The following is a 13,097-nucleotide window of genomic DNA, read 5'->3' as shown; positions in this document are numbered from 1 at the left end:
AAAATACATATTGAGCAGGCAATCCAACAGGTAACAGAGGAAACTGCGAGCCCCCAGGTCCCTAGGATAAGGAAGCGTCATAGGGTGGAGCTCCTGTGGCATGCAGCACTCGGAGACTGTGCACAAAAATAAAGTGTGATTCTTAAAAAGTGACTTGCCATAGAAAAGTGGGATTGATGTTAACTACATGTGAGTGGGTCTGGTGAGAGTTCCCATCAGGAGTACAAAAGCTCCTCCTGGAAGTCGGTGTAGTAACAGTAACCGTAATAATACAAACAATAATACTTGCTTTTGATTCAAACATTTTCACAGTAATTAATGCAGGGGGGTTGTGACCCGGATACACACTAGCTAGGCATCTCCCCAGGTCAGGTGGATCAGAGCCTGTGTCTCCAGGGATGTTTAGCTTATGCCTTTTACAGGCTTTCAGATTCGCTACCTTGCAGTCCACCTGTGTAAACCGCACCTAATAAATACCTTTCTCTATGTACAAAACAGAGATGACGGGCGGACACACGGCCGCAGAGGTGTCCTCAGTGGGCTGGGAGGGTGTCATCCTAGGCCACACGAACGTGGGGCTCGTCTTCAGTCTCCTGGCCCAGGCTGGTATAGGTGACTGAAGGCTCCACCTGAGCTGTGGCTGGTAAGTCCACGACGGGTCCCGAAGGATTGCGGAACTGCTTGTAAACGCGGGGGTCCTGGGCTATGTATGTGGAGGTGGAGGAGTAGAGCACCAGGCCGAGGAGGATGGTGAAGAAAGACAGGAGATAAAGTCCTGAAAACTAAACAACACAACAGCCAAGTCACTTAGCAGGCAGAGCAGAAGCACTTACCCATGAATGAGGCACAGAGACGGGAGCGGAGCCGTGACGGGCAGCTTGATGAGTCGGCCAAGGATCTTGATGGAAGGTGAATGTTCTCTTCTACCCTGTCTTGGTCTTACTGATTCTCCTTATCTTTTTTCTTGACTCTGTGGCTAACACAGAGGAACACTCAGCTAATATTCCCTAAAGCACCCATCTGAGTACCTGATGTGAGAGAGAGTTAGTTAATCACGAATTAAAATACAAGTTAAAAGCAAATACTCTCCAATATCACTCAGCAAAGAGTTGGTTGTTTGTGACTTCATTAAACACGGAAGAAATAGAGATATTCCACTTAAGGTTGTAATGAAGCCATAAACACTGAGTCCCTCACTGACACAGCTGCATCAGGCACTTTTGTTTCACCTTAATCCAATTCAGACACTTTGTCTTCTGAGTAGGAATTGTTATTGACTTTGGTAACTGTCTTTGCAAGATTAGATTATCCTTGGATAGAAAGAAATAGTATAACATTTCATTCTTGCTCCATTAATCTAAAAACAAAACCAAATAGGGATGGATATATAGTGGTCTGTTCCTAAACTACTGCTCGACAACTCATAGAGTTTTGTGGTGAAAAAATAGAAAATATTGGTGTATACAACTTCCCCGAGAATTTACATATGTTTTTGGAAAATACTACACCTTCTGGGCCTTCTTGAGTAGTTATTCTGGAATTACTTGAGTAGTTAGTTAGTGGGGGAGAGGGAGGTAACAGTATGAGTGTTTCCATTTCTGTTTCATACATTCATTCACTCCTTCATTCAACCAATAGTTTTCTTCTGTGTCCTCTCTGTATTAAACTTTGAACTATGTGCTGGGAAAAGAGAAATGAAAACATATGGTCCTTACCATCAAGGACTTAATAGTCTCAGTGGAGAAACAGAGGTACAGATAGATTAAAACAATGCAATGCACTTATGGCCTACCAACTCCCATTGTAGTTGACAGCTGTTGTCCCAGTCTTGACTACATCTTGCATCCATTGGGAAAAAAGGATCACTTTGATTTTCCTATTTTATTTTTTTTGCTCATACTGTCAAAGAACTAAAAACTGGTTAAAAAAAAAAAAGACAAAAATTAATTGGAAGCTGGAAGAAAGGAAAACAGGAAAAGGATCCAGAGAGTCTATAAAGTTAAGTTGCAATGTTATAATAAAGAGTTAAAAGGTGGCTATGATGCTCAATAATAGGAAAGGCGGTTTTGAAAATGGCACTTAGAAAAAATATTCCTGTGGTTAAAAGTTCCTGCTATGATGTTTTGTTTTGTTTTGTTTTTTACCTCTCTGTCTCTCTGTCTCTTTCTTTAGCAGCAGCAAGGTAGTTAAGACTAAAGATCACTTTCTGATTTTCTACAGCACTCCTCACCCTGTGCTATAAGTCCTTTATCCTTCACACTCATATGATAATACTTTCTCAGATGGATTTGTATACTAGACTCAGCTTGTAACAGCTTCACTTAATTAGCTTGATTAATTCAGTTTTTCCCAGTGAAAATAATTATTTTCTTTATGAATTTGTTTGTCAAACAAAATGGTAGCAAAAGAAAACCACTAACTCAGGACTGCTGTATATGATCTCAGAAAACTTATTTACCCCCAAATTTGCTTCCTGAAGTTCTACATTCAAGAGCTTCATCCTTTACCTGAAACTTTGGCAAATGAAATGAGTTTGTGCCTAACATTAGCAACATTTCAAATATTTTGTTAATGACTCTCATTTTCAGAAATCCTCTCATGCGCCCCCAGTTTCCAGTGAGAACTCTTCAGGTCTTGGGTGTGAGGCCGCCCCTGTTGCAGCAGATGAAGGTCGAGAGATTAAGAATGGGGCTCTGAGATTAGAACTGCATTATAACCACAAACAGGATTCAAATCTAGCCCCCCTCCTCTCTGGCTGTCATTGTGGACAACTTTTTTCAAGGTCCACGTTTCCTTATCAGTACAGTGGGGATAAGAATTGTACCTACTCTATAGAGTTGTTATAAAGATAAAATTAGGTAAAGCACGTGAAGCACTCATCCTACTGCCTACCTTGCAGTGAGTGTTCAACCTACATTGGCTCCATTGTTATTACAGCACTATCTTATCATCAATGACCTTACATATAAGACTGTTACAATACTCTTAGATGATCATTGATGAAATTGCCTTTCTCCTATAGTCCCTTGACTATGGGACTCTGTCTTTCTTGACCAGTGTCAAGTGCAGAGCCTGGCACAGTGTAGGCATATACTAAGTGTTATTTGCTCTTTGTTTACATTTTGAATGAATTAATGAATTTAATTCAAGTTTCATACTAAAGAAAGAAACCATAAAAACATCAGCCTGTACCAATAGTGTATTTCAAATGTTTTAGCTTTCAACTCAATCCAACGTTATCTCTCATACATAAAATGCTAAACAAAGACTCCTTGAAAGGGAAGTCATAGCACTGATCCTTAATCATTGACTCCAAAAGTCATCTTCAAACCTGTGATCAGTTAGAGGAGAGTGATGATGAATTGGGAGGAGCAATGTAGAAGGCAAGAGTCTGGGTAGAAGATTGTAGGCTGCTGACCAGAGGACTGGCAGAGGAAGTTTCATAAACTTGGGGTGGACAGGATTTGGCAACTGAAATAACGTAGAGACAGGAAAGGATCTGATACAGGGTATGAGAAGGACTTGAATTCCTCTCAATTTCTAATTTTGGCTCCTATATTCTGACTTGATCAATATGACAGATTTTAATAGCCATTTTTTGTAAAGCTAATGCCTTTGTCAGTGTAAAAAATAATACCTGAATCAATCATTTTTGGGGCATGGAACTATCAAGTTGAGTGATAAAACCACTACAAACTGTTTTCCTGGGACACAGCTTTAGAATGACAACACATACCTTACTTACAATGCATTTCTATTTAATCATACAGAATTCACTCTAAAATTGTTCAAAATACAGACAGAATGGAATTTTATATGACAGAGGCATCTTGGAAGTCACCCAAGGGGTTTTATTAATAGTCGGTAGAGAAAGTTTTCATTTAACACACAAACCTAAAATGGGAGCAGTAACGCAAGCATTAGATTAATCTGGAGAAATACTGAATGTTAAAAATAATTACAGAAAGGCTTTGTATTTTAAAAAGTAAGAAAAAGTTTCATTTTTCTCCTCTTTATAGATTGACAAGAAAAAAGAAAATTTAACAGGGGTAACTAATTGGATGACCCTCAGCTCTGGAAGCTGCACTTATCCTGACAGGGCAATTATTTAAAAAAAACCAATCAATCAAACAAAAATCCTGTATATTCTAGGCTGCTTAATTTGTTTACTGCAAAGAAATACTCATGCCTAGTTCCTGGAAAGCCATCTCCCGGTGACAGATAAGGTGAGTCTCAGGTAGAGGTTTGCTGCCTCCCTTTAAGAATACGGGCTGCTGTCTGAAGTGTACTCCGTGGTCCTCACTGCAGTCAACTGTAGCCCATCAGAAGATGCTGTGTGTTTGGTGCTGCAGTTTTGCCTGCATTTTATCTGACTTGTAATTTTGAGAAGCTGAAAAAGGATGCACCCTTTCTCACTACCCCACTGTACACACGACTGACTTTTCTCTTGCCTTTTTCCATCTTGACAGGTCTCACTGCTAGCAAGGATCAGAAAGCAGTTGCTGTACATAAGGAGAATGTCTGCGTGTTGCTTAAAGCAATCTGACTGGGACACGAGCCATCATTCAGAATGGGGTGGCTTGGAAGACTGATGATAAATCTGCACCAAGCTCTTTAACCTCCCACTAGGGATGAAACCTAGCTCTTAGCCAGCTGGCATCTCAATATAATTACTAGTTAGCGAATGGGACATTCAGCACATCAGTTAGGGACAGACCAAATTTTCATTTTAGTTTTGGTATTAAACATCTAAGTCGAGTTTTAATAAACGAATGACTTGAATGGGCCTAAATCTATACAAGTAGAAAACCACATGGTTTGAAAGCCATTTCAAAGTATATTTACAAATATATCAACTATACTATGTGGGGAAGAGGGCAGTTTTTAAGGGAGGTATTCTTTTTTGGGTTGACTAAAAGATGGCAGGGGTAAGCAGAGGAGAACGTGGGCCACCGCAGAGAGGCGTGAGGTAGGGCATGAAGTGACTGTGGGTTAAAGCTCTACTTTCACTGAATGTGTGTACCAACTGCCTCTACATGGAGGGCCTGGTTTTTCCTTCTTTCCCGGACAGTGCACGTTAAAAGAGGCCTTTTATGGTGTGTGCCTCTGTGTGACATGGCTTTTACAAGGTTCCTGATGTTAGACTGGCTGCTTCTGCTCAGTGACTCCACTTGGGCCTATTAATGACCAGAACTAATTTTGATTTAATAGGTAATGAAAAGTTAAAAGATTCTCTTAGTTCTTAAAGAGAGATGTATGGCAGTTCTGTCACCAAGAAAAACAAAGGTTCGTTGGAATCAGAAATGATGTCGCTTGTGAGAGGTGGAAGAAAGACATGGAAAAGAGCAGTTGGTGGGTTTGCTAGGAAAGTGGGGTTCAGGGGAATGAGACTTGGGTAAAGCTCCTGAAGTTATCTGAGAAGAAGGGGAGATTTAGATTTAAATCCAATTTAGGTCTAACTTGGAGAGCTAAGGAAGCTCAGAGAAAATATAATTGGAAGGAAGGAGAAAATAAGGTCAAATTAGAAAGAAGATACAGACAAAGAAAATTTCTCAATAGCTAGGAGGAAACAGGACTGAAAAACTTGGAGAGCCCCCTTCTCCCATATAATTCTTTTCTAAATTTACCCAGCACGTATTTTTCTCTATTTGTCTCTCTCTTTTAGTGTATACACACACACACACACACACGCACGCACGCACACACGTCTATGAGCCACTACTGCTGACCTGATAGGATCCGCCTTCTGAACTTTTCTTGAGAGAAGCTGAGTAGCCTGAAAGAACACCACCCCTGAAGGCTTCTCATGTATAGCAGGTGAGCAAAGGAGTTGAAACTGGTCTCTCAACTGCATAAGGAAGCTTCTCAGAAATAAATTGAAGTATATTTCTAATTTGCCTTAGACATGGCTTTTGACGTGGAAGGAGTTCACGTATACAAAGGACATGTGGCCACAATAATGATTTCCTTTCTAGTTCTTATTCAAGTTTATTCTTTTAAACAGACACAGATGTAATCAAACCTTTCCACATTTTAAACTCTTTAGCAGAAAACATCTGAGAAGGTAGAGTCTGGGAATCTACAAATTTAGCAGTTGCTTCAGAAGTCAATGCAATCATGGGTAAGAAGAACCATGAAAGCAGTGACTGGTCATTCCCAAGGTTATATGCACAGGCTGGTAAAGGTGAGGTTCAAGAGCTGCTGGGAAGAATTTCCATGTAGAGAGACTGGCCTGGCAATTTCAGCAGCAAGTTATGCCTGGGAAAAATTAGACTTTTAATTAAATTTGGGAAACTGTCCTGAATACTCTGCAGTGTAAAACAAAGTGTCTTCTCCCCTGTACTACCACACTCCATGATATAAAATGCACATATAAAGCCAAATCAACTGGCACATCTAACCAAGATTTCTAGACTAAAAGGAATAAATAAGCCCAATTCTGTTTCAAACAGAATCAGATTACACAGTTTGGAGATCTTAGGTACCAGGGTAATTTAAAGACACATCAGTGACAAAGTTAAGCAAAATACCAATTAAAAGAATGAATCGGGAGTGGTGGCTCAGCTGTTTCCTCTGCCATGTGGATGAAAAGCTCTTGGTTCTCCAGCCAGGAGGCAGGGCTCTGCCCCTGAGGTAGGAGAGCCAACTTCAGGACACTGGTCAACAAGAGACCTCCCAGCTCCACATAATATCAAATGGCGAAAATCTCCCAGAGACCTCCATCTTAACAGCAGCACCCAGCTTCACTCAACGACCAGCAAGCCACAGTGCTGGAAAACCTATGCCAAACAACTAGCAAGACAGGAACACAACCCCACCAATTAGCAGAGATGCTGCCTAAAATCATAAAAAGGCCACAGACACCCCAAAACACACCACCAGACGTGAACATGCCCACTAGAGAGACCAGATACAGCCTCATCCACCACAACACAGGCACTAGTCCCCTCCACCAGGAAGCCTACACAACCCACTGAACCAACCTTAGCCACTGGAGACAGACATCAAAAACAGGAGGAACTACGAACCTGCAGCCTGCAAAAAGAAGACCCCAAACACAGTAAGATAAGCAAAATGAGAAGACAGAAAAACACACAGCAGATAAAGGAGCAAGATAAAAATGCACCAGACCTAACAAATGAAGAGGAAATAGGCAGTCTACCTGAAAAAGAATTCAGAATAATGATAGTAAGGTTCATCCGAAATCTTGGAGATAGAATGGACAATAGAATGGACAAAATGCAAGAATCAGTTAACAAGGACCTAGAAGAACTAAAGATGAAACAAGCAACGATGAACAACACAATAAATGAAATTAAAAGTACTCTAGATGGGATCAATAGCAGAATAACTGAGACAGAAGAACGGATAAGTGACCTGGAAGATAAAATAGTGGAAATAACTCCTGCAGAGCAGAATAAAGAAAAAAGAATGAAAAGAACTGAGGACAGTCTCAGAGACCTCTGGGACAACATTAAACGCACCAACATTTGAATTATAGGGGTTCCAGAAGAAGAAGAGAAAAAGAAAGGGACTGAGAAAATATTTGAAGAGATTATACTTGAAAACTTCCCTAATACGGGAAAGGAAATAGTTAATCAAGTCCAGGAAGCACAGAGAGTCCCATACAGGATAAATCCAAGGAGAAATACGCCAAGACACATATTAATCAAACTGTCAAAAATTAAATATGAAGAAAGCATATTAAAAGCAGCAAGGGAAAAACAACAAATAACACATAAGGGAATCCCCATAAGGTTAACAGCTGATCTCTCAGCAGAAACCCTACAAGCCAGAAGGGAGTGGCAGGACATACTGAAAGTGATGAAGGAGAAAAACCTGCAGCCAAGACTACTCTACCCAGCAAGGATCGCATTCAGATTTGATGGAGAAATTAAAACCTTTACACACAAGCAAAAGCTGAGAGAGTTCAGCACCACCAAACCAGCTTTACAACAAATGCTAAAGGATCTTCTATAGGCAAGAAACACAAGAGAAGGAAAAGACCTATAATAACGAACCCAAAACAATTTAGAAAATGGGAATAGGAACATACCTAATGATAATTACCTTAAATGTAAATGGACTAAATGCTCCCACCAAAAGACACAGATTAGCTGAATGGATACAAAAACAAGACCCTTATATATGCTGTCTACAAGAGACCCACTTCAGACCTAGAGACACATACAGACTGAAAGTAAGGGGATGGAAAAAGATATTCCATGCAAATGGAAACCAAAAGAAAGCTGGAGTAGCAATTCTCATATCAGACAAAATAGACTTTCAAATAAGGACTATTAAAAGAGACAAAGAAGGACACTACATAATGATCAAGGGATCGATCCAAGAAGAAGATATAAAAATTGTAAATATTTATGCACCCAACATAGGAGCACCTCAATACATAAGGCAAATACTGACAGCCATAAAAGGGAAAATCAACAGTAACACATTCATAGTAGGGGACTTAAACACCCCACTTTCACCCATGGACAGATCATCCAAAATGAAAATAAATAAGGAAACACAAGCTTTAAATGATACATTAAACAAGATGGACTTAATTGATATTTATAGGACACTCCATCCAAAAACAACAGAATACACATTTTTCTGAAGTGCTCATGGAACATTCTCCAGGATAGATCATATCTTAGGTCACAAATCAAGCCTTGGTAAATTTAAGAAAATTGAAATTGTATCAAGTATCTTTTCTGACCATAACGCCATGAGACTAGATATCAATTACAGGAAAAGATCTGTAAAAAATACAAACACACAGAGGCTAAACAATACACTACTTAATAATGAAGTGATCACTGAAGAAATCAAAGAGGAAATCAAAAAATACCTAGAAACAAATGACAATGGAGACACAACGACCCAAAACCTGTGGGATGCAGCAAAAGCAGTTTTAAGGGGGAAGTTTATAGCAATACAAGCCCACCTTAAGAAGCAGGAAACATCTCGAATAAACAACCTAACCTTGCACCTCAAGCAATTAGAGAAAGAAGAACAAAAATACCCGAAAGCTAGCAGAAGGAAAGAAATCATAAAAATCAGATCAGAAATAAATGAAAAAGAAATGAAGGAAACAATAGCAAAGATCAATAAAACTAAAAGCTGGTTCTTTGAGAAGATAAACAAAATAGATAAACCACTAGCCAGACTCATCAAGAAAAAAAGGGAGAAGACTCAAATCAATAGAATTAGAAATGAAAAAGGAGAGGTAACAACTGACACTGCAGAAATAAAAGAGATCATGAGAGATTACTACAAGCAACTCTATGCCAATAAAATGGACAATCTGGAAGAAATGGACAAATTCTTAGAAAGGCACAACCTGCCAAGACTGAATCAGGAAGAAATAGAAAATATGAACAGACCAATCACAAGCACTGAAATTGAAACTGTGATTAAAAATCTTCCAACAAAGAAAAGCCCAGGACCAGATGGCTTCACAGGCGAATTCTATCAAACATTTAGAGAAGAGCTAACACCTATCCTTCTCAAACTCTTCCAAAATATAGCAGAGGGAGGAACACTCCCAAACTCATTCTACGAGGCCACCATCACCTTGATACCAAAACCAGACGAGGATGTCACAAAGAAAGAAAACTACAGGCCAATATCACTGATGAACATAGATGCAAAAATCCTCTAGCAAACAGAATCCAACAAAATACTAGCAAACAGAATCCAACAAAATACTAGCAAACAGAATCCAAGAGCACATTAAAAGGATCATACACCATGAACAAGTGGGGTTTATTCCAGGAATGCAAGGATTCTTCAATATAAGCAAATCTATCAATGTGATAAACCATATTAACAAATTGAGGGAGAAAAACCATATGATCATCTCAATAGATGCAGAGAAAGCTTTTGACAAAATTCAACACCCATTTATGATAAAAACCCTGCAGAAAGTAGGCATAGAGGGAACTTTCCTCAACATAATAAAGGCCATATATGACAAGCCCACAGCAAACATCATCCTCAATGGTGAAAAACTGAAAGCATTTCCACTAAGATCAGGAACAAGACAAGGTTGCCCACTCTCACCACTCTTATTCAACATAGTTTTGGAAGTTTTAGCCACAGCAATCAGAGAAGAAAAGGAAATAAAAGGAATCCAAATCGGAAAAGAAGAAGTAAAGCTGTCACTGTTTGCAGATGACATGATCCTATACGTAGAGAACCCTAAAGATGCTACCAGAAAAGTACTAGAGCTAATCAATTAATTTGGTAAAGTGGCAGGATACAAAATTAATGCACAGAAATCTCTGGCATTCCTATATACTAATGATGAAAAATCTGAAAGTGAAATCAAGAAAACACTCCCATTTACCATTGCAACAAAAAGAATAAAATATCTAGGAATAAACCTACCTAAGGAGACAAAAGACCTGTATGCAGAAAATTATAAGACACTGATGAAAGAAATTAAAGATGATACAAATAGATGGAGAGATATACCATGTTCCTGGATTGGAAGAATCAACATTGTGAAAATGACTCTACTACCCAAAGCAATCTACAGATTCAATGCAATCCCTATCAAACTACCACTGGCATTTTTCACAGAACTAGAACAAAAAATTTTGCAAAATGTATGGAAACACAAAAGACCCCGAATAGCCAAAGCAATCTTGAGAACGAAAGAAGGAACTGGAGGAATCAGGCTCCCTGACTTCAGACTATATTACAAAGGTACAGTTATCAAGACGGTATGGTACTGGCACAAAAACAGAAAAATAGATCAATGGAACAGGATAGAAAGCCCAGAGATAAACCCATGCACATATGGATACCTTATCTTTGATAAAGGTGGCAGTAATGTACAGTGGAGAAAGGACAGCCTCTTCAATAAGTGGTGCTGGGAAAACTGGACAGGTACATGTAAAAGTATGAGATTAGATCACTCCCTAACACCATATACAAAAATAAGCTCAAAATGGATTAAAGACCTAAATGTAAGGCAAGAAACTATCAAACTCTTAGAGGAAAACATAGGCAGAACACTCTATGACATAAATCACAGCAAGATCCTTTTTGACCCACCTCCTAGAGTAATGGAAATAAAAACAAAAATAAACAAATGGGACTTAATGAAACTTAAAAGCTTTTGCACAGCAAAGGAAACCATAAACAAGACCAAAAGACAACCCTCAGAATGGGAGAAAATATTTGCAAATGAAGCAACCGACAAAGGATTAATCTCCAAAATTTACAAGCAGCTCATGCAGCTCAATAACAAGAAAACAAACAATCCAATCCAAAAATGGGGAGAAGACCTAAATAGACATTTCTCCAAAGAAGATATACAGACTGCCAACAAACACATGAAAGGATGGTCAACATCACTAATCATTAGAGAAATGCAAATCAAAACTACAATGAGGTATCACCTCACAGTGGTCAGAATGGCCATCATCAAAAAATCTAGAAACAAAAAATGCTGGAGAGGGTGTGGAGAAAAGGGAACACTCTTGCACTGCTGCTGGGAATGTGAATTGGTTCAGCCACTATGGAGAACAATATGGAGGTTCCTTAAAAAACTACAAATAGAACTACCATATGACCCAGCAGTCCCACTACTGGGCATATACCCTGAGAAAACCAAAATTCAAAAAGAGTCATGTACCAAAATTTTCATTGCAGCTCTATTTACAATAGCCCAGAGATGGAAACAACCTAAGTGCCCATCATCGGATGAATGGATAAAGAAGATGTGGCACATACATACAATGGAATATTACTCAGCCATAAAAAGAAACGAAATTGAGCTATTTGTAATGAGGTGGATAGGCCTAGAGTCTGTCATACAGAGTGAAGTAAGTCAGAAAGAGAAAGACAAATACCGTATGCTAACACATATATATGGAATTTAAGGGGGAAAAAAATGTCATGAAGAACCTAGAGGTAAGACAGGAATAAAGACACAGACGTACTGGAGAACCGACTTGAGGATATGGGGAGGGGGAAGGGTGAGCTGTGACAGGGCGAGACAGAGGCATGGACATATATACACTAACAAACGTAAGGTAGATAGCTAGTGGGAAGCAGCCGCATGGCACAGGGATATCGGCTCGGTGCTTTGTGACCACCTAGAGGGGTGGGATACGGAGGGTGGGAGAGAGACGCAAGAGGGAGGAGATATGGGGATATATGTATATGTATAACTGATTCACTTTGTTATAAAGCAGAAACTAACACACCTTGTAAAGCAATTATCCTCCAATAAAGATGTTAAAAAAAAAAAAGACACGGTAAGGGAATCCAAGTTAACTACTGAAGTCCACATGCCTACAGCCCATGCTCCGCAACAAGAGAAGCCACAGCAATGAGAAGCCCTAGCACCGCAATGAAAAGTATCCCCTGCTCACCGCAACTAGAGAAAGCCCATGCGCAGCAATGAAGACCCAACACAGCCAAAAATAAATAAATTAATTAAAAAAAAGAATCAATCCATTAATTCTTCAAAAAAAAAGAATGAATCATAATTAAAGATAATGCTGCCATCGTGGAGTTTTTAAGTCCAAATATTATGGGTAGGTAAAATTGGATTTTGTAACTAAAAGGGGAGCCCAAGGTCTCTTGGGTCCCCACTTGATATGTGGGTTGAAAGGTGGACCCTGTGGATCACAGCCAGTCTGCTGAGTGTCCTGGGCCGGGAGGGAGAGGACAGCTCACCAATGAAAACACGTCTCTCAGCAGCCGTGTGAGTATAAGAGGGCTGTGGACCACACCTTGAACCTGGGAATGGAATGGTGGGGAGAAGAAGATCAGAGGAAGAAGACCAGAGGAAGCTGGTCATTGCTGGGCAGGCTGTAAGCTGTGGCCTGGGTGGGATCCTGTGACAAAAGGCTCTGCCTGGTCCTGATCTATTGCTGCTGAATCTGAGTCAATTGCTATTCAGGGCAAGGAAACTAGACAGACCTGACTCCACAGAAACATCAACATAAACAAGTTGGTACTTGACCTCCTAATTTTGGCTCTGCACTAACCTAACGAGATCATTTTTATCATTATTATCATTTATTAAGGGCATTAAAATGCAAAAGTTCTGCTTCTGAGTTTACTGAACTGGA

The 13,097-nt window shown here is 39.6% G+C and overlaps 1 protein-coding gene across 1 annotated transcript in view; it reads right to left on the bottom strand.

Annotated features, from left to right (window-relative positions):
- Positions 1-546: 546 nt before the first annotated feature.
- SLC35F1 (solute carrier family 35 member F1) overlaps positions 547-13,097 on the bottom strand; it is a 421,767-nt gene continuing 409,216 nt past the window's right edge. The window contains exon 8 of the mRNA XM_033867657.2: positions 547-782. Coding sequence (XP_033723548.2) covers positions 558-782 — 225 coding nt within the window. The 3' untranslated portion in view covers positions 547-557. The remainder of the gene's footprint in view (positions 783-13,097) is intronic.

This window comes from Tursiops truncatus, chromosome 12 (genome assembly GCF_011762595.2).
Source record: "Tursiops truncatus isolate mTurTru1 chromosome 12, mTurTru1.mat.Y, whole genome shotgun sequence".
NCBI lineage: Eukaryota > Metazoa > Chordata > Mammalia > Artiodactyla > Delphinidae > Tursiops > Tursiops truncatus.
The sequence above is the reverse complement of the archived record's forward strand: the minus strand, read 5'-3'. Positions and strand labels throughout refer to the sequence as shown.